The 21076-nt window shown below is 39.1% G+C and overlaps 1 protein-coding gene across 35 annotated transcripts in view; it reads left to right on the top strand.

Annotated features, from left to right (window-relative positions):
• Window positions 1–21076, top strand: part of kif1b (kinesin family member 1B) — a 61700-nt gene that overhangs the window by 5519 nt on the left and 35105 nt on the right. For 21 of the 35 annotated variants that reach the window (XM_038306011.1, XM_038306015.1, XM_038306010.1 and 18 more), the window contains exons 3-14: window positions 12465–12541; window positions 12636–12815; window positions 13286–13354; window positions 14142–14320; window positions 14885–14996; window positions 16864–16941; window positions 17023–17088; window positions 17265–17282; window positions 17521–17596; window positions 17990–18068; window positions 18165–18307; window positions 18871–18912. In XM_038306011.1, coding sequence (XP_038161939.1) covers window positions 12465–12541; window positions 12636–12815; window positions 13286–13354; window positions 14142–14320; window positions 14885–14996; window positions 16864–16941; window positions 17023–17088; window positions 17265–17282; window positions 17521–17596; window positions 17990–18068; window positions 18165–18307; window positions 18871–18912 — 1119 coding nt within the window. Of the gene's footprint in view, window positions 1–12464; window positions 12542–12635; window positions 12816–13285; window positions 13355–14141; window positions 14321–14884; window positions 14997–16863; window positions 16942–17022; window positions 17089–17264; window positions 17283–17520; window positions 17597–17989; window positions 18069–18164; window positions 18308–18870; window positions 18913–19393; window positions 19466–21076 lie in introns of all 35 variants that reach the window. The other 14 variants (XM_038306017.1, XM_038306022.1, XM_038306034.1 and 11 more) reach the window with 5 other exon arrangements.

Raw genomic sequence — 21076 nt, 5'->3', positions numbered from 1 at the left:
CACAGCATTCATTCAGTTAGTGATATTAATGTATCTGTCCATCTTGTTATATAACCTACGCATTCAGTTAGCCTTACTTCATAGAAACAGACATGTTACGTGCAGTAAAGAAGCACGGCTTATTCATTCTTCAGCTCATATGTGTGCTGCTTCTCATTTTAAATGTTTTTCACATCTTTGAGAGCTAAATGATGCTTAGTGTTCTGTCCAGTGTTGAAGTATAAACAACGTGACACGCTGATGCAAACAAAAGGTCCCGCTTCAATTAAACCTTCACCTTTCAGATATAATTCTACCAAGTGTCCTTTTGGTAAGGGCTAAGTGGTTGGTGACATTAGAAAATCCCTGCGGGGAGGAACGAGTTCTGCTCCAGAGTTGGATTCATATTAAAAGAGGTAGAAATAACGGGAGTATTTTTTTCTCCTATCGATGAAGTGTAGCGCTGAAGGATATAGTAATGTTGTTTGAGGGATAAACATCGACGTGCTGTAGCCTGTTCACACATGGACGACTGACCCAATTAGGACCATTAATCCACCAGGCTTGCCTCAGGTCGCCGCGCCCTGCTGCAGTAATCCCCCTGACCCATGTATCTGTACAAAGATATTTCTTCATATCCCCATTAGAGCGCTAAATTTCTTATCAGCTACAACTCCGGTTGTTTTGAGGCAACTTATCACAAAAAAATCAGGTTTTCTGGGTTTTTAACTTTGCTTCTTGAAGGCTAAAAAGAGCCTGAGTTTAAAATATGCTGTTAATTACTATGATCAATTATGATTCGTGTTACCGGTACTCTTGGATTAGTAATTGAAATTTCTCAGACAGAGCAGTTTTCAAATAGTAGGATTTCACTAATGTTTTAAAATTGACACTTTGTTCAGCTTTCTTACAGCTACAGTCTGTTTGTATTCGTAAGGTAGTGCAGATCATAATTTAGCTCTTGATATTTCTAAAATAGGTCCAATATTTCCATATCCAGCCTATACAATTAATGAAGCGCAAAGGGATATTGGTGCATTTTTGCTGTAGTTTACTCAGCCTTTCTGTCATTTGCTGAAACCTTAGCTCTCTGAATCTCTCTCAACCTAAATGAACGGCAGCCATATCTGTAAAATGCTTTTTCCTGTTTTTTTGGTGTATCTCTGCTTCCTTAAACTTCCTTAAAAAGCGGCAACCACCTGATTGCTTAAAAAAAACAAGCCTACTTAGGGTCTCCAACATTCACACTGAACAGTGTTGTGGACAGTTTGTAGCCCTGGGATGTGGTGTGTTCACTGCTTTTAAGAGATTGGAAATTTCCTGTCTTAGAACCATTTATTTCCAGTCATAACTGTTTTCTCTGTATATCTTTTACTTTAAAAAGAAATAATATAACAATCCCCCGCCATGTTTATACCCTCTCTGTACATGCTTTAAATAGTTTGTAAGCATTGCAGCAAAATTTTATATTTGTCAGTTTTGCATAACCAAATGTGCAAGAGTGTTAATGTCTGTTTATTGTTCTCTGTGCTGTCTTAATTGAAATTTCTCAAACTATAAATTCTATACTTGCAATAAAAAAATTATTCAAAGTAAAGCACTGACAACAGATCATATGTTTTTAAAATGAGATGACACTGGTTTTATTCAATACACACACAGCCACATTCCGCTGAGCCATTGTGGCTTTTTTATGAAGTGTTTGGAAATGAAAGAGAACTCACAAAGTGACAGTAATAGCCATGAGAGGAATGCTAAATACTGGAATGCACTTGACGTGGCAAAGGTCAGAAGAGCAGAGTGATCGGTTTCTTCACATACTGAAGCAGCTACGTAGTCGTCGCTCTGCAGCCTATGATTGATCTGCTTCAGTTAAATACACCCACATAGCAAAAATTGGCTTTTTTTCTAGTGTTTGGTTTTGGCCCTAGATAATGTCCAATACTGGGATGCAAAGAACAAAATTAAGTGTTAAGCTAGTTGGTTTGTTCAGTTCTTTGATAGCAGGGTGGGTGAATAAAGCTGCAACATATTTACAGTGATATCTGTAGCTTTTATTCTCTTCATTTCTGCATTTCCTTGGAAATATTAGATATCAGATGAGATCTGGAGTGAGTGGGGGATTTAATCACATCCTCGGCAGCAGAGACGGTGAAAGTCGAGCAAAGTCGATCTATCACGTGTAGAGTAGCGTGAGGCAGCGTTGCATGAGGTCTACCTGCTGCTGAACGAGGGGATTTATTTTGTAACCATACCAGTGTTTAGCAGCAGATTGCTTTGACACAAACATGGTCTTAAAAGTACTAAGAGAGTCAAGTGTTTGTTTTGTACTTGATCGGTTTCTTTTTAACACAAAGGCCTGGTCATCGTTAACAAAACCTGCCCATAAATGGTCTGAATTCAGATGGTCTTGCTCAGTTTTGTCTCTGGAGTGACTGGGATGTTGGCTGTGGAGGCATATCAGCACTTGCAGTGTTCTTTGTTCCTCTTATCGCTGAAGGTGGACCTTTATGTCTGTTCCTGCATGTTTGGATTTGTCTGCTCCCTGAGGTTATTGCATGATGGATAAGAATGTAAACATAAATGCTTTGGCTCTGTTTTGTATATACATGGCACTTAAAAGACAAGTGGAAGTTGGCTTGATCCTGTCCAGCAGCATCAGCTCTCTTGAAACTGGCCTAAAATTGAATGTTGTGTCCTTGTTGGAAATGTCCACCTCATTATATTTCAGTGAAAGAAAAGTACAACCAATTCCACCATCCTCTACTTCTCTGCAAGACCAGCAGTGTTTTCTGTTGCCTGCATCCATTCTTCTCTATCTCAATGACAAAAGCGAGGACTATAAAGCAGATAAATGTGTTTTGCTTTTGCTGATGCCACCCCCCCCCCCCCCTTTGATTCTTTTATCTGCCTGGCCAACTGAACTCTCCCACATTTAAGAGCATGATTTTTTTTCTGCTTCCACTTTTCTAACTTCCTACCTGTATTCCTCTTATTTCTTCCTCCCAGAGTCTATGTGTTGTATTCAGAAAACTCCAGCATTCCTTGTTGTAGGGCAGAAAGCTCATCTTCGGTTATTCATAAGTGAACAAAATTGTGATTTTTCTCACCGTGGTGATTATCAAAACAATGAAACCAGCCAGTGTGTAGCTAATTTATTGTGTGTAGCCTGTTTCCTGCTTTAGAGTTTTTATGTTTAAACTAAAAGAAAATCATGATCCTGAATGATGTTCTGTCCACTATGTGTTCATGTTGCCACAGTTATATAAGGCAGAAAGCATTTAAATGGAAACTTCAGCTGATGGTTAAGAAATCCAGGTCACCACTCTGTAAAATGGGTGCTCTTTGCGTGCTGTGGGTGCACAGGGTTGTGTGTGTTTCCCTGTCTGCACAGCCTGGTTTACACAGTTGTTCCCACTCAGCTGCTGGATCATATGATAATCTGCACGCTGTTTTCAGGCAAACAGACAAACTCTACTGTCATGATTAGAGATTTGGAGCAACTGATTCCTGCAGTATGAATTCAATAATGGTCAGAAACGAAGGGATATTTAAGAGGCTTCCTGTGGCATAATCTTAGTATCTGGGTATGGATCGCTGGCATATTTGTTTTTCACTTCTACTTATAATCCATAAAAATCTAGTGTTAGCATATTATGAGTATCTTTTGGTAGAAAATGTAGTTCAAACAGTTGATCTGACTGTATAAATGGGTTCTGTCTAAACATATTTTAGTTTAAAAAACTGAAAAGAACTGCTTCCTCTTAAATAACTTGCTTTTCACCCTGTCTGATTTGCAATCTCACTTCCCCAAAGCTAGTAAGACCATTTTCTTAGCTGCTTTGGCATCAGGTGCAGTATTTTATATTTCTGAAAATTAAGGCAGTGTTCAGCTGGGTTTTCATGAAACAGGAGGAGTTTGGAAAGAGCTTTGACTTTTGAGGGTGCAGATTCAAATAAGGAAGTGTTCTCCGGGTTATTGAGGCATTGATCAGGCTATAAAAGGCTGATTTCGAAACTGCTGTATTTTGAAACTTCTGACCTGCTAATTCTGATTTCTTTGGCTAGAATACTCCACCCTTCCTGCCACAACAGACATAACTACATGTGCTGGGATCATAGGGCATCTCTTGTGGTGGGTAATGTGGAAACAGGGTTTTGCTTATATATTGGGTTCCTAAACAAGGTATAGCATCTGTTTTTAGCAGTTAGCACAGCTATAGTAATATACATTTGCACATAATTTTTTTTATTTGCCTGAGAACTTCCAGCTTTTTCAAATCCTTCATATTCCACAACAATAGCACAAGATTCAACTGGATAAATCTAGTTTTGCTGTTTCCTGTTCAAACAGCCTGCAACATCTGCTAAAAGTGGCAGTATTGATTAACAAGCTGGAAAAATCTTCCTACCTAATTAAGGGTTCATCTTGACTATATTGTTAACTGAAATTGGCATTGAATTAAATATAGTTGTCAGCCCGAACTTATAATGGTGTATTGAAAAGTGTTTGTGATTTTAAGTTCACCATCTTTTCGGTTACCTCCTGATCACTAATATCAAGCTGGAAATCATTTCATTCCAGTACCTATCCAGTTTGTCAGTTTGAGGTACTGGTCCCCGTACATTTTTTTTACATGTTAACCCAGATGTTTTTTTTAGCAGAATTTCCTTCCTTTTGCTCTGATATCATAATGTCACCCTGTGGATTTTAAAACCAACACGTCATCAGCTGAGAGGCTGCCTGCAATCCCTCCCTTTGTTGTAGTGCTCTGTTTGTTTTGCTTTTGAATGGAGTCCTGCTGATTTTGCATGTTTCCTCTTCTAGAAACCACCCTTTAGTTTCTGTCCTGAACCCAGTCACTGAGCTTTCTGAACTGCTCCCCCCCAGTTAGGTATCAGGGACCCGCTGGGAGCGACGTATGCAGGGTCTGGCTAAGGGTTCAGCGGAAAGATTGGGCGGCTGAAATCTGTCCATTCCTTCCTGTCACTGACAGTCTGTCGGCATGCGAAGCACTAACCACCATCTGCTGCTGTATAAATAGACAGCAGAACAGAACTGGAACAGCTGGCCTTAAGATCAAGACTGTGACCTCCTCCACTGCTTTCTAGTTCAGCAAGCCACCTCATCTAGACTCGGTTGATTTTTATTTATTTGTCACTTTTCTATTCAGCATAGAGTCTGAAGGGGGAAAGAAGAACTCTGAAGCCCTTATGGTAATGAGATTATGCTGCAATACACACTTTACTTGGACACGCTTGGACTACTCTAGTAAAAGGAGGCAAATCCTTAAAAGAAAACCTTTTACCAAATAATAGCTGAAAATAACCCCTGTACTCTTCTACTTTAGGAGTTAAATAAAGATCCTGATCAGCTACAACGTGAGATTGGCAATTTAATTTCTTATGATGGTAACTGTGCAATTGTAAGTTAGTCCTCTTTAAAACAAGCAGAGTCTTTTGTCTTTGTTGTGCTGTTTATATTTCATAGAATTGCTTCACATTAAAGCCAAATTATTTTGTTTGAGGACTTCACCTTTTTTTGTAAACTCTGGCCAGAGGAGAAGCAGTGTGACCAGGGGCTGTGTTTGATATCGGCCACTCCGTCCTGCCAAGGACCCAGCCTATCTGGACTGGGTTCTTCGAATGCCATGAAAACAAGAAGACTGGAAAAAGAAGAGCTATAGGCCGTTTCTCAATTCACAAGAACGCAAGTATTGACTCGTGTCCTCGCCAAGTCTGTTCTTGAGAAGAACACAGGAAAGTATGGACTTGGGGAGAACAGGAGCATGGAGCATAAATATGGGTCAACTGGAACAGAAGCGTACTCATGACGTCACCACATCCAGGGCTCATCTGGAGCTGCATTTCACCTCCTGTTATTAATAGTCTCTAGATAATAATTTGTTACTTTTTTTATTTAGTGGTGAATAGTTAACACAATCAAATAAACACAAATCAAATTAACAATTTGCCAAATAAAACAAAAACATTTGCCATCAGAGCCAGCGGTACTTCACACACGGCTATGCTGAGAGAGGGCATCTTTTAACTTAATACTCTGAGCTCTGTTAGGGCGTCACTGGAAGCTGCTGCTGCCGCAGTGCATGCTGGGACATTTGTCAATCTTAAGAACAGACAAGTCTGCTCTGAGAGAGGGGCGAGAACAACATCCGGGGACTTTGTCCATTCTCGCTCTTCTTGTTCTTGTGAATTGAGACAGTACGAGGGCTGAGGCTGATGACATTTCACGAGTATACGAGCACATGAGAACGCACAAGGACACACATTGAGAAATGGACATAGACTGAAACAGGTCTAGTCTTATCCAACCGTCACCGCCCCTCACTCAGCATATGCTCTGTCACCTAGCAACCATGATGTTGACTCACAAAGCAGGCAAAGAATGGATGCCGAGCTTCTTACTACTGTTCTGTGTGCTAATTAAATTTTTGAGGACCTTTAGCAGTAGTACTGTCATTGCAGATATCAGATTGTAATTCCCAGTCTGTAGATACCGTATATTGGATTTTGTGCTTAAAGGAATAGTACACCCAAAACATGATTAGCCTTCATTTTCTACTCACCCCCATGCTGAACAACACCCTGGAGTACTTTTTTGATATCTCAAATGCATCTGGAGATCTGGGAGGCTTCTTGCTGTCTGCTGACATTCAAATAATGGAGGTCTATGGTGCCCGAGACAGAAAGGTCCATAAAAGTCCACAAAAAACGTGTCAATATTCCTCCATACTGCTCGTCCAATGTATTCCAAGTGTTCTGAGTGCGTAGCATCCAGAATTTACTCGAAACGAAGTCATTTAGAATGTTTTTAGAGCATAAACAGTAGTGTATAGGATTTCCTGAAAGCGCGCACCTGCGCGTTCAAGACGCTACGAAAGCCGGCAGACCAAACCAGATGAAAGTGCGCATTCAGCATCTGCTCTGCCAATAATGCAAGCGTAGAAGAAGAAATGTGCTGTTTACCTGTGCAAAGAAAGAAACAACGAAAGAAAAATGTTTGAGGACTTCAGTGTTGAGGAAGAGCATGAGTTCTTTGCCAAGCTGAATGCGCACTTTCGTCTGGTTTGGTCTGCCGCGGTTTCCGTAGCGTCGTGAACGCGCTTTCAGGAAATCCTATACACTACTGTTTATGCTCTAAAAACATTCTAAATCACTTCGTTTCGAGTAAATTCTGGATGCTACCCACTCAGGACACTTGGAATACATTGGACGAGCAGTATGGAGGAATATTGAAAAGTTTTTTGTGGACTTTTATGGACCTTTCTGCCTCGGGCGCTGGGCACCTCCATTATTTGAATGTCAGCAGACAGCAAGAAGCCTCCCAGATCTCCAGATGCATTTGAGATATCAAATAAGTACTCCAGAGTGTTGTTCAGCATGGGGGTGAGTAGAAAATGAAGGCTATTCATGTTTTGGGTGTACTATTCCTTTAAATGTCAACCAAACCACTTTGCACATACACAGATAAAACCTATCGATAAACCAAACATTACCTGTGACATACCTGTGACTCTGACTCAATAACCATTTAGAGGAACTATTTCCATTTATTCAGGACAAAATTATTCACATACTTGTATTATATTAATCTGTACTTATAATATTCACCACTCTTTGTCGCCATTTCCCTTTTTCCTCTGAGCACAGAGTGGCCAGCTTGCTTGCTATGAGGGAAACAGTGGACCAGTCCTTCCAAATGGGTGAAAAGATGGCTGCATTTGTGGGCTGCATACGAAGGAGTCTTCCAATCTGAAAAGGCCATGGTGCCGTGCTATGATGTAATAGGCCAGCGAATCTGGCCTTTGCAGGACACTGCCGCTGAATGCGAACACAGCCACAGTCATTGTTAAAAAGGGGAAAGGGCACAGCCATAATGTTTTTGCAGACCATGTGGTCCGCTGCATTCAATGCAGCCAGTAGGAAGAGCAATGCGAAATATTCATCCTTCCGAGTAAATACTTTTGTTTTTTGTTTTTTTTACATCCTTTAGTGTTTCTGGTATCTCTAAAATTATAATTGTTTCAACAGTTGAATGCTTAAGATTCCTGGACAGATTACTTTAAAGGGCAAGCTTTCTTTGAGGCAAACCCCTCTGGAAAGTTCCTGCATTTATACAATAGTATTCTCACCACAGATGAAATTCCTCAGGGCATGTTGGTTTCTGTTTTGGAGATGTTGTATGGCTTGTTGTGTGGTTGCAGCAAGCTCAGCTGTTTGTCAAATGTGCGAGGCAGTGCTCAGACGCTACTTTTAGCCCTGCATCCAGTGATAACTCTGTCACCTGCGCCGCTGCCCTGGTAACAGTCATCATACACAATGACAAAGTCTGCCATAAACATCTGAAAACATGAGGAAGATTTCTGTGTTCGCCTCAGAATCCTCTGCAACCCAGCCATGCACTTCCCATTGAAGACTGAATAACCAGGTTAGAGGGACTGTGGTTCTGCTTGGCTAATGTCGACAGCTGCTCTGCTTCAACGGTCATGAATATTTGTTCCTAAGAACAACAGGAAATGAGAACACAAAAACATGACTCATGTATTACCCATTAGTAAAAGAGTGATAATGATCATCTTAAATAACAACAAGAGGAAAAGCTGTATTTATTTTCAGTATTGTGGTAGTTATTGATTAATCTGCGGGTGGAGAAAACTGAAAACTTAAAATTCTCTGATATCATGGTGAAACAACTTTATACCATCTATACAATAAGATTATTATGTGTTTTCAATATGGCTGTCAGTAGTAGAAAATGTCTGGTTAGTGATATTATTAAGATTCTTCAGGCTTTTAAAAAGTGACATCAAACCATTCTTGCGATTTAAAGTTAATCCAATAAAATGTGGAAGAAACTTTGTTGTTTATTAGCATTTTCAATGGGGAGCATAAAGTAATACCAGCTGCCAATCCCCCACTTAATGCTACACTTGTCTTGTCAGCTCTGAAATGTCCCCCCTGCTTTAATAAAGTGTGCTATATTGTTGGCAGTATGTGTGAAAAATGAAAACAAAATAACTGCTTACCTTCTATTCAGAGTCCAAAAGCATGAATGTTGATTAAATACGGATGGTAGCTTAATTACAGGATTAAACATATGTGGTTGTCTCATGTGTCCCTATGTGACGGACAGGAGAACGGTCATTGTTTGGGCCTCCCTCAGTGGTAGCTGCAGTTGGGCTTTAAATTTAGTGATCTGTTGTATTTAAGAGTAGAGTAGCAAGCTTTTATTTTGATCTGAACCTCAACGAGCTGAGCATGTCCTGAAACTGAATAATCTACTGGGAGCTTTCAGTGCCTGCATCCTTCTTGGGTTTTGTTTTGTTTTTTCCTCTGATGGTTCACCCTTTAGCAAGTTAGTTCTTTTTCCTTTCAAAGTTTCACACATGCATTCATTTCCTGCCATCATCCTCTGCTTCTTGCGAGTCTAAATTGCCATTGATCAGCTTGAATGAACAGCTATTAGTTCTCTAGAGGTTTACTAGCTAAGAGGGGTTGATGTGTTCAGCCATTTTAGACTCTGTCTGTCCATCTCAGGTGAAAGGGGAAAGCTTTTAGTCCCCATCTGCTGCTCGGAGACCTCCTAACAGCTAATTAGGGAGGTGTTTTTTTTAAGCTTTCCTACTTGGATTATAAGACCCCATGTTGTTCGCTGTAGCAGAAAATGTCTGCCAGCTATAACCAGCTGAGGGATGCTGTCTGGATGGCAGGATGTGGTTAGTTAACTGCTACCTACCTTGCCTTCAAATGGAGAGCTCCTGTGGAGTGTTCCACGTATTCCCACTCCCAATTTTGAACAGGATCTATTGATGCAGCGCAGGTTCTATCCAAGGGAAAAATAACTTTTCTTGTGGCTTATATTGGCTCTCGGTAGCTTTTCCTCTCATAACCTGGATATATTTTTTTTAGCCTGGAATAAAATATGTTTCAATTTTAGTTCCTTATACCCGGATCTGCTAAAGTTATTAAAAAAAACAATGAGTTGTGCAGACTTGTAAGAAGTAAACAATGCAATTCAGGGATTTGCACCTGGAAACTTTTGTTTTTATTAGTGATTTTGTTATAATACGATTTCTAAAAGCTTTAACAAAGCTTTGGATTCATGAAATTTCCTATTACTTATGGGATCTGACCTTATAAGTGGCTTAATGTCTTAGCTACAAATCCTGCAGCTTTTCAGAACAAGCTTTCTCATATGTTTAGAGTGTTAAAATGGCTATAAGCCTGAAATCAAAGCTAGAATATATGGTAATTGTTCATAAATCCGCATTTAAATCATTTTCCTGCGATTGGTGATAAGGAATGCTTGAGAGAAGAGAGAAAAAGGGAACACAGCGTGCCGCATCCTCTCCCCCCTTCTTTGCCAAGTTGAAGTTGTTATGGCAACCAGAGTCTGATCCTATACCTGTTGCCATGGCTGAGAGGAACAGATTTATGACGTTGTTTATGAGGCAGCAAAAATGCTTCTTCCATCTCATGCTCGGAGTGTAACTGAAATGTAGTGGTGTTTACCGCGGACCCCTGGCTTCATTCCCTCAAAGGCTGGTGGCATCCTGGTTCCACTTTGAGCTATAGAATATATACCTACCTGCTGGTGGTGTGGAATGCTGTGAAAGAACATTGCCAAAAATTAAAACAACCGCAAATTATGCGGTTGTTTTAATTTTCTTTTAGACTCTAGGCCTTTGCCTCACTTCCTCTTAAATGATTGGATGCAACAATCTGGCCTCACAAGGATGATTACTTGTTAAAGCAAAGTCATCCTGCAACTATTCTAATTTTTATTTTATTTTTTTATAAATTTATTACAAAAATCACCCTTTTATAAAATGTTATTAAGGAACTTGACTGAGCCAGCGGTCAGCAAATGCTTTGTCCTGCTGGAATGGAGTTATATCCTACCGTGTGGTTTCACCATGCGGCTGTCACTAAAGTCCCAATATCTTGTGGTTTGTATTGCAGTGCCAGGATGCCCGCTCATTAATAGTACTTTAAATTGTTCCAGGAAGAGGGTAATAGGGTCATCAGTAACCTGACCTCCCCCCTTGATTTCTTCACGCCGACTCTCCAGTTTCTCTCCAGAGGCAGGTCAGAGGTGAAAATGGGCTTTATATAGCCAGCCATCTCTCTGTATCCTCTTCCAGTACCCAATATGGAAGCAGCCGCCATGCACCTCAACCTGAAGTCTGCAGGGCATAGAAGCAATTGCATTGTTTTAACTCGAAGATGGCTTGTTGAGGTGCAGTAGAGATGTTTGTATAATGATCACACTTTGAGTGCAAAGCAGTTCAGAGGACATGCAGTGCCTCTCTGTCAGCATGATGTGACCCATGGAGGGCGATATGCAATCCCTGTCTCTCCTCTTCTCCTGCATTATTGATAAGTGTGCTGAAATTCTCTGAGCATGTCGGGCACTCTGCAGGCGACATTTTGATGCAAAAGCCTCTCAAGCAGCCTGATGTGAAGGAGCAAAAGCGGCTTGAATTTGCCCATCATTACAGAACACAATTAAATATAACAAAGATAATTACAGCTGTGGAGCTGCTGCAACAGACTTGATCAGCATATGCAGCTTTACTGTACATCAGTACTTCTGATGATAACAGTTTGGGTTATTTCTTTAAATATCCTACAAACGAGTCTCCATCTGTGTTTACGTCAAACTTACACTCTTAGAGCTAGGACATTTGTTCTGTTGGTACCAGTCAGCCTGGATGGGGTGATGAAATACCAGGCATAGCAGCAGATTCTTTCCCATAAAGAAATGTTTGACCCCAGGGATCAGCTTGGCTGTGTGGATCCGCTGTCAGCACATTTAAAGCAGATGAAATGTTGCAGAAGATGTTGCATAATGGTACCAGACCCAATCCTTATTTTGTTTGTTTGTTTTCAGGCCTGTTTAGAGATGAAAGGCCAGGGCCTTGGTTATACCCAGAACATTTTAAGTTCTCTGAAAAAGGGGGGAAATGGATGTAATGTGTCACTGACTCGTGACTTTAAGGTCCAAAGATATCCTTCTTGTTTCTTGTGATTCAAAAACTGCAAGTTGACTGGTTTTTGCCATAAGGCCTTAAAATTAGCACTGAATGAAATTTTAGACATTTCCTGATCAGGCTTTTCTGCCTCAGCGTTTTTCTGCCCTTCATTTGAGCTCTGACCTAAAGGTTCAGACTAAAAACAAAAATATTAAACTGTTCAGTTTTGAAACTAACAAAAAATAAGCAGTAAACTGGTGTATTAATTCATATCACTTGCATGTATCATTTAATCTTTAAGGGTAAAGAGGTGAACATACTGTCATCTGATCTACATTAATTCAACATTTGAATGCATTGTGTGAAATGTCTTTATTTTTGCTGATCACACATTTTACGAAAGTTTTTTTTTTCCCTCATTGTGTTTTGCTGCCTAAACTGTTGGTGATGTTTTAAGCTAATATCTTACTTTCCACACTTTCTCCACAGCTATCCTCAATCCCAAAGCCCCCAAAGAACCTCCAAAAACATTTAGTTTTGATTACTCCTACTGGTCACACACCACGGTGAGTAGACCTTCAGAAACTTTATATGTAGAATTCATGGTTGGCCTTAGAAACCACGCTTGCATATCCTAATAACTGTTTTCTCGTCCGACAGCCAGAGGACCCCTGCTTTGCATCGCAGAACCGTGTGTACAAGGACATTGGGAAGGAAATGCTGGAGCATGCCTTTGAGGGCTACAACGTCTGCATATTTGCTTACGGCCAGACTGGAGCTGGCAAATCCTACACTATGATGGGCAAACAGGAGGAGGGACAGGAAGGCATCATTCCCATGGTTTGTATGATTCACTGTTGAAAATCTGTTGCTTCATGGGGAGTTAAGCAGTTTTGTATCTCTAGAAAACAAATGACATGTCTTCTAACTGTAATGGGTTATTATTAACACAGCCTTAAGGCATTTATGTTACTTTTATGTTACTCTATGGATATGGATATTCTTATCTATTTCTGCTGCTCCACACTCTACTTTTTTCTCAACCTGTTAAATTCTTTCTGCATTTTTTTTAAAATGAATTAACCATAAGAGCTTTTTAAATAATAAAGGAGTCATTTTATAATATAAAAACAGCTCTGCAATTTGAAAAAAAAGGGTCTATATTTATGAAGCCTCTAGTTTAATTGTTACGTAATAGGATAGATTTTACATGACTGGCTTGATAAGCAATATTGGCTCTTTTTTTTTGTTGCTGTGTTTGTCTCTTTATGAATATGGAGCTAAAATCGTCTTTTTTCTTTGCTTTTCAGCTTTGTGAAGATCTGTTTGAGAAAATCAATGAAGACTGCAACAAAGAGGAGCTCTCCTACTCAGTAGAGGTATATTTTATACAGGGAGACTGCCATTAGAAATCCTTAATGTTAAAATGTTATCTTTCTTCTAATAACTCTTCAGTGACCATTGATATGTCATATATCAAACAGATGAAGACAAGCTTCATATATGCTTGTCCTTAGGCTTTATTTTAGCAATGCATTGATCTGGTTTTGGACAGATTTCCAGTATCTGGACATTTTTTTCCCAAATATTTTTCTTATTCTTTTTTTGCAATCCTACAATCCTACACTTTACTTTTTTTACTCCTGTTTTTCAAATTAAAGTTTCAAAACAGCTGACAATTAGCGATTAGTTTGCTTAGCATTACTAGCAGTAAACAGCAGCCTCTGAATTCTGCATGAAGCTTCATCCGTACCTTAACTTTGAGATGAATCCAGCATGTTTCACTGCTAATAGATGACACCTCAGTGGAATAAAGCTGAAACTTTGTCTTATTCTGGTATTTGCTGAAGTCAGACTCTGTTTAAAAGCAGCTGCCAGAATTAACATTAAAAGTAAAGGTTTCCCTTTAAAAAAATAGCCACTGATAACTGACTTAATTTTCAAGCAACCTACTGATATTGAAAATAAGTTTTTGGTCTGTCAGGTTGAACTTTCATATTAAACTGTACCTGCTGGAGTCTCCTGGTAGGGTGGAATAGGATGTATTGACTCTTCTGCTCTTATCTACCTGCATTCCTTAAGAGCTGCTAATATATGTTAGATTCACTGAGCTGTAAAAGTGTGCTTCCACCAATAAATTATACTTGCTGTTTAAATCATTTTCAGGTGAGTTACATGGAGATCTACTGTGAAAGGGTGAGAGATTTGCTCAATCCTAAGAACAAAGGGAACCTGAGGGTACGAGAGCATCCGCTGCTAGGTCCCTACGTGGAGGACCTGTCCAAGCTAGCGGTCACATCCTACACAGACATCGCTGATTTAATGGATGCAGGAAACAAAGCAAGGTGAGTCAAGCAGTCATCTCTAGGTATGAATGAGCTGAAGAAGAGAGAACAAACAAGGATTATGAGAACAATAACTTTGTGCTGATTATTGATAAGAACTTGTGTATTTCTATCATCTGTAATTATAGAATCAACAGTTTAATTTCTTTTCACTGTTTCATTTTGCACATGAAACAGTAAGAGAAGATGAAATACCAGGATGATTTGCTGTGTGTTAGAAAAGCTACCCTGCTTTAATCTCTCTGTGCTGACTCAGAGGGCTTATTTCTAGAACGTGGCGTATAAAGCCAGTGTCTCCCCCATGGCCATCCCTCTGAGAGAGCCTCGTACACTCTGTCTGCCGTCCTTTCAGTATTATCCCCATCCGCGGCACAAACTAATCCCTTGGACTGGATTCACCTTAATAGGTGTAAAACCCTGGGTTGATTGTACACGTAACACCCAAGACATTTTATACAGCATTTTTCAATGATTTAGTTTGGGACAAAGGTGTGTAGGAAATCAAATTATGTCCATTTTACAATGTTATTTAACTACCTATGCCCCTGTGTGCCTTTTATACAGAACGGTTGCTGCTACAAACATGAATGAGACCAGCAGCAGGTCTCATGCCGTTTTTACCATCGTCTTCACGCAGAAGAAACATGACAGTGAGACGGACCTCACCACAGAAAAGGTCAGGTTGTTGGTCCCTCTAAAAGGAATGTGACTGAAGCCTCTTTAAACATTTACTTTACATTTAAAGTTTTTTAGTTTCCAGGATATTATTAGTAAATCAGACCTTTTTTTTCCCGAGGTATAATGATTTAACTGACTAACAGGGCCATTCCCAAAAAAATAGAACCTTCCATTTGCAGGATTTTCTAATTGATTTCAGTTGAGATGTTAGGAAATTGAATCTATCTACTAGTATGTGTCCTGCTCTTTTGCTGAAAACTGCATTAGCCATTTTTGTTTGTGTGCAAGAGGCCCACTAGCTGCATTTACGCCACAGAGGAAGAATGGGCTATCCTGAAAAATCACCCGCTACACACTATTTCATGTTATCGATTATTAGCCTGGCTAGACAGACCGACTTGCATGGATGTAAGTCAGTCTGGTAAGGCTCTAAAATAGACCAGACCACAGCTCAGGAGGCGGAAGTTTACATGTGTGCCAGAATTACCCATAATGCCGAAGCTATTTCTCTAACCATAACTGTTAATATCTCACTACAGTGGAGCAATATTTTCATGATGCACTTTGTCGCATCCCAAATGAGCTGGATACATCTTTAAGAATTCAATAACTGGCTGCATTAAGAGCTTATTTAAATGAAAAAATAAAAAAAGGTTTTCCTCACCATCCATAGTTATCCTATTATTTAACCTGTTGAATGATTCCATTAGTCCAGCCAATGAATGCTATTAGCTGGCCAAGCTGATTGGATGTGTGATGCTGTGGGCCTTTTTGCTCTCCAAAATACCACAAACTTTGATAGCATGCATGGCATCATGAAATAAAAGCATATTTTTGCTTAACATTTAGAGAAATTAGGATCATCCTATTGTTTACCAGCAGAAAGACAATAAAAATATTTTTCCCCCAAACAAAAGAAAGGATTCCCCACATGAGAAGCGATCTTTCAAAATGGCCATTTTACTCCATAGAGCTGAACTCTTTTGAAATCCTTTCAGGTGAGCTGAATAGAAGAGGAATTTCAAGAAAACCTTGAACCTTTAGTAAAGGCTAACATGTCTCTCTATTTGCTAACTTCTATCCAACTGAAAAAATAAAGAGTGTGGCAAATTGGGATACATCTTGTTTAGACAAAAAATAAATTTTTGGGAGAAAAAAAAAGAAATTAAGAAAAGTCCCAAACTGTTGTGAAAATGGTTTAAATTTGTCCTGAATGGAGAAGGTGGGGGAACAGAGCCATTTTACATACGACTTCCAGCGTTTCCTCTGACGCTGTGAAGAAACAAAGATCACAGTTTATTTTGAAAACAATGGCTATTGTTTCCAGTGGCTCTCGTCTGTTATTTTTAATTATTACTGCCAGGCTATATCTCGCTTAAAATGAATTCATAACTGTTGGCTCTTTTCTGCATAGATTTGAATGTTTTAGGTTTTCACTGAGGTACTGTTCTATTTTTATTGGAGAAATATCTTAATATTTAAAGGACATTTTTAAGGATAAGGATGTTTGCATATTAGAGTGGTTGTTAAATTGAAGAATTGATTAACAACTTGAACTTTTAGGCGTATATTACACCTAACAGGGGTAGATTAGAGCAATCCTTTTTCTTTTAAAGTTATGTATAATATGTTTCTGAATGTGACATCACTGACTAAGTAACGTAAATAAGAAAAATAATACCATGTGTTAATTATGTGATAATAACTAAGCAGAATAGAGGTATATTTCTTGTTGATCCTCATTATCAAAATATTTGGAGACATCTTTGTCTTCAGCTGTTCTTATATCATTTAACTTCCCTTAATGCAAATGCAATTTATTATTTAAGGTCTGGGCATCTTATAGATTTGCTCTCTCTCCTTAGGTCAGTAAAATTAGTCTGGTAGACTTGGCAGGAAGTGAGCGTGCAGATTCCACTGGAGCTAAAGGTACCAGACTAAAGGTAGGGGGCTCATCTGCACAGATTTTCTGCAATTAGAAGCCTATGATCTGATCTTATTTAATGTTTGATATATGATTGCAGGAGGGAGCAAACATCAACAAATCTCTTACTACTTTAGGGAAGGTCATCTCTGCCTTGGCTGAAGTGGTAAGTCCCTTATGCCTGATTGCATTTCCTGCTGTTTCTTTCCTTCTTTACATCCTTTCTTTCCCTCTTGACCGTGACCCTGCCTACTTAAAGGCTTGCTGTTTGCAGCCTGGCATGCTGTAACTTCTGCCCTTCTGTTTTCTCTCCTCTTGTCCTTGTAATGCCTGCTTACACAGGATAACTGTACCAGCAAGGTAAACACTTTGACAGCTAAAGCACTCAATCATTACTGTACTAGGTGTTAAAGTTGACTCCATTTTATCAGCTTTTATACCGTGCTTTTAGGTAATATGGACAATTACGCCTACAGGCCCCAAGAAAATCTCTCTGCTTATATTACCATTTACAGCAGGTTCTTCCTGTAGTGCTGAAAACAAAAGCTTTGCATCATTTTGTTGCAGTTTTCAATTGAGCAGTTTTGTTCCTTTGCAGAGCAAGAAAAAGAAAAAGACAGACTTCATCCCTTACAGAGACTCTGTCCTGACCTGGCTGCTGAGGGAAAACCTCGGTATGAACCCTGATGACACTTGATAAATATGCTTGTCTGACTGAATCGCCATCTTTGAGGTGTTCAGTGAGGTATTTATTTTTGCATAGTAAGTGATCCATTTGTGTAATGGAAAATAAAGCAGCAGTATAAAAATGACTGGAGCAAGTGTGCATTACCCTCAGCCAATTTAAGAAGAACCCTGTCAGCAGACTGTATTTCAAACTAACAAGACGAGAGGATACTTCTATCTTCGGATTAGTGCAGGCAGTATATCTTTAGCACTTCCTTGATGCAGTATGTTTTCTTAATTCAGTTTTGTTAAAGGCAAATATTGCATTTGGGAATAAAGTTGATATTCTGTAATGCAAAAGTATAAAAAATTGTCATCCTTCCTGACCTCCTTGTTTCTAGGTGGAAACTCCAGAACAGCCATGGTAGCTGCCCTCAGTCCTGCAGATATCAACTATGATGAAACCCTCAGTACACTGCGGTAGGGTCTTGAGGTTTATTTTCTCAGAATGAAAGCATGTGTATGATTTCAAGCCTGACTAAAAGCCTGTTTCTTTTTTTTTTTAAATATATATAGCTATGCTGACCGAGCCAAGAACATCAAATGTAACGCCGTTATCAATGAGGATCCCAATAACAAGTTGGTGCGTGATCTGAAGGACGAAGTGGCTCGACTAAAGGAGCTGCTCCGCGCCCAGGGCCTTGGAGACATCCTGGACAGTGAGTGTGCAGCCAGTTCAGTCAGGGCATTCTTTAAGCTGACACCAACTTTCTTTATCAGTACTGCCTCAAAGCTCTATGCTATTTAAGTTTCTTCCTATCCAAGTTCTTGAACATGTCCGTAATCCAAAATATTCTTATAAGATATTAGTTTTTCTGTTCTCTATATATTCAGTATTTTTATTTCAATTCAAGCTCTAATTTATTGAACATACTTTCCACTGCTGGGCCTGACGCGACGTAAACCAGATTGAAATGCCACCCTTCATTAGCTAAATACAAGAGTAATGGCTCCCCTCCCTGTCAATTAGAAAAAGCCACCAGTGTTGGCATGAATAATTACAAGTGTTGCGATCTATATGTTCAAATAGTTGAACTGATTAACAAGCTGCCTACTTGCTGATGTTTCCTAATGTCATGCAGCTTAACCAGTCAGTCTATGACCTTGTATCTCATCCTTGTTATCTTTTATATTAAGCTCTCCGAGATATTTCTCTTAGTTATCTCTCTCATACTACTAGCACTGACTTCTGATCCTTCTCATCTTTTCCTGCTCCTCTTAGTTGATCCAATGGGGGATGATTACCCAGGAAGTGGAATCAAATGTGTGTATACGTGTGCTAGTTATGCTTTGTGTATTTTTACTGCTTAAACTCTGAAGGCTAATTGCTTAGGACCCCCACTGCTCATATATTAAATCTTCTGCCAGCTTTGCATGTATTTGCTTAAAAGCCAGGAATGGCTTAAGAAATAAGACTCTGAAATGCAAGGCTTTTGTAGGTGGATTTTGGCAAGGGTTAGCATGCAATTAGGTTAGCATGCTTTGCGCTTGCTCTTCTGTTAATTTTAGACTGATGGGGGTGAGGCAGCTTTTTTTCTGGCTGGTTTCAATCCAACTATTTTTTTAAAAAATCAACCTTTAGAAAAGAATAGTGTTACATCGGTCTCCCCCACCCCCAGAGCCCATGGATCATTGTATAATCATGTCTCATCTTGTCTCACTCACTGTCTGAAGCTTCTGTTTTTGTGGCCAGTGGCTCTTGCTGCTTTTTTATCCTGTTTTCTTTCACTAATCATCCATCGCAGGTGACAGTGCTCAAAGCTTTAGAATGCCTCTTCTGAGTTCTCAAAGTGAGACTCAGATCTACAGATCAAAAGGTGCATATATATATTCATTTATTTTGCAAGTAGCTGCTTCAGGAGTGTGTATGTATATGGAGTTGACTAACATAGTGTGCTTCAATAGTTTTGATAATTTTGTAGTGCACCCTTTGCTTACGTTACTGCCCACTAGTCCCTGTAAGTTTCAGAAGTATTCACTTACCTGCTCTTTGTGCTTAAAGATGGCATTTATTTCTCAGTGTAATAACAATATACTAATTTTTGTTCTTTTGTAGGAAAATCCTATTAACTTATAGATGATTTCTGAGGTAGCATATAAGCTAAACAATTTTAGCTTAAGCTAATGAGAGTTTTAGCTATACAATTTCAACTCTTTACTAATTTTTTCCCCCAATCTGATTTAATGTTAAGCCCATGGATAGGGTAGCTATTGCTGTTCTAAATGGCTTAAAAAAAAGGTTTTTTGAACTTCTAATAATTAATGCCCCTGTAGTTTCCAGCAAGCTAGCTACGCTAATATTAGCTCTGTTAGTGGCTAGCTGCTAATGGTGTGCGGGGTAAAAAGAAAAATTCTTGAATTGTTTTATTTTTGATTGTAAAACATCTCAAGCTAAAGCCATTGTATATTAGATAACTGATCCCTCTATAAAAAAAAATATAGGAAGACAAGTTTTGTTCATTATCAACGAATTGAACAACTAATTATGATTATTAAAATAAGCAGCAATGTAATAATCAATTTAAGAGTACAGAATACAGTATAAATGTCCTGTTTAGGAACAATCCATGAGTAATTATGCCAAAATTGCATTTAAAACATTTATGCGTTTTAAAGATTAAAAACCTTCTTGGTCTGCAAAAATGTTTAGCCTTATCTACAAACAAATTCTGTTATAAAGCATTTATAAATGGTTAGATGCATCCCTAGTGTGTTAATATTTTTACTATACTTGGAAGACTTAAACTGAAGCCAGTATAGATATAAAGACTGCAGAGGATAAAAAAATATGTTGAAGATGTAAACAGCAGGGCATCCTTTCTGGTAATGCTTGGTTTCCTTGAATGTGAGGTTCCTGTTTTTAACAAAGCCTACATTCCCCTCAGAAAGCAATCACTTGTAAATGAAGATTGCAGCCGTCATATTAACCTTTGAGTGATGCAGCTGCAGCTTTGCTGTGTCTCTGGATCTGCAAGCGCATGAATACAATTCATTCATCACCAGAAGAGCGGGCTGGACTTTGGCAGCATGTCTCTCGGTTTCTTGTCCTGTTTTTGCACTTTGTTGCGGTCTCCATCTCATTTCAGTCCTTTAGTTAAAACCTTAATAGCAGTTTTCACACTGGGTCTTTAATCCAAACCAAATATTAAAGTAGTGACCTGTAAATGAGGAATGTATTTGCATTCTAAAATCTGGTCTATGTTGTTGGAGTGAAAACTGCTGCCCTCTATAGTTTAAGCTGCATTCTGATTGTTTTTCTTAACCCTCTGATGTAAAAAGTGTGTCTTACATTGGTCTTTCCCCTCCTGTGTCCTTTCTTTTCCCCTCTGTTTTCCTCTCTTCCTTTTTGATGTTTGGTTCTTCCATTTTATGTGTTTACTCCCTCCACCCTATATCCTGGGCTTCCCCTCCTTCTGTCTGTCTCTCTC

This window comes from Cyprinodon tularosa, unplaced genomic scaffold (genome assembly GCF_016077235.1).
Source record: "Cyprinodon tularosa strain WSP-4 unplaced genomic scaffold, ASM1607723v1 ctg57, whole genome shotgun sequence".
Taxonomy (NCBI): Eukaryota; Metazoa; Chordata; class Actinopteri; order Cyprinodontiformes; family Cyprinodontidae; genus Cyprinodon; species Cyprinodon tularosa.
The sequence above is the reverse complement of the archived record's forward strand: the minus strand, read 5'-3'. Positions and strand labels throughout refer to the sequence as shown.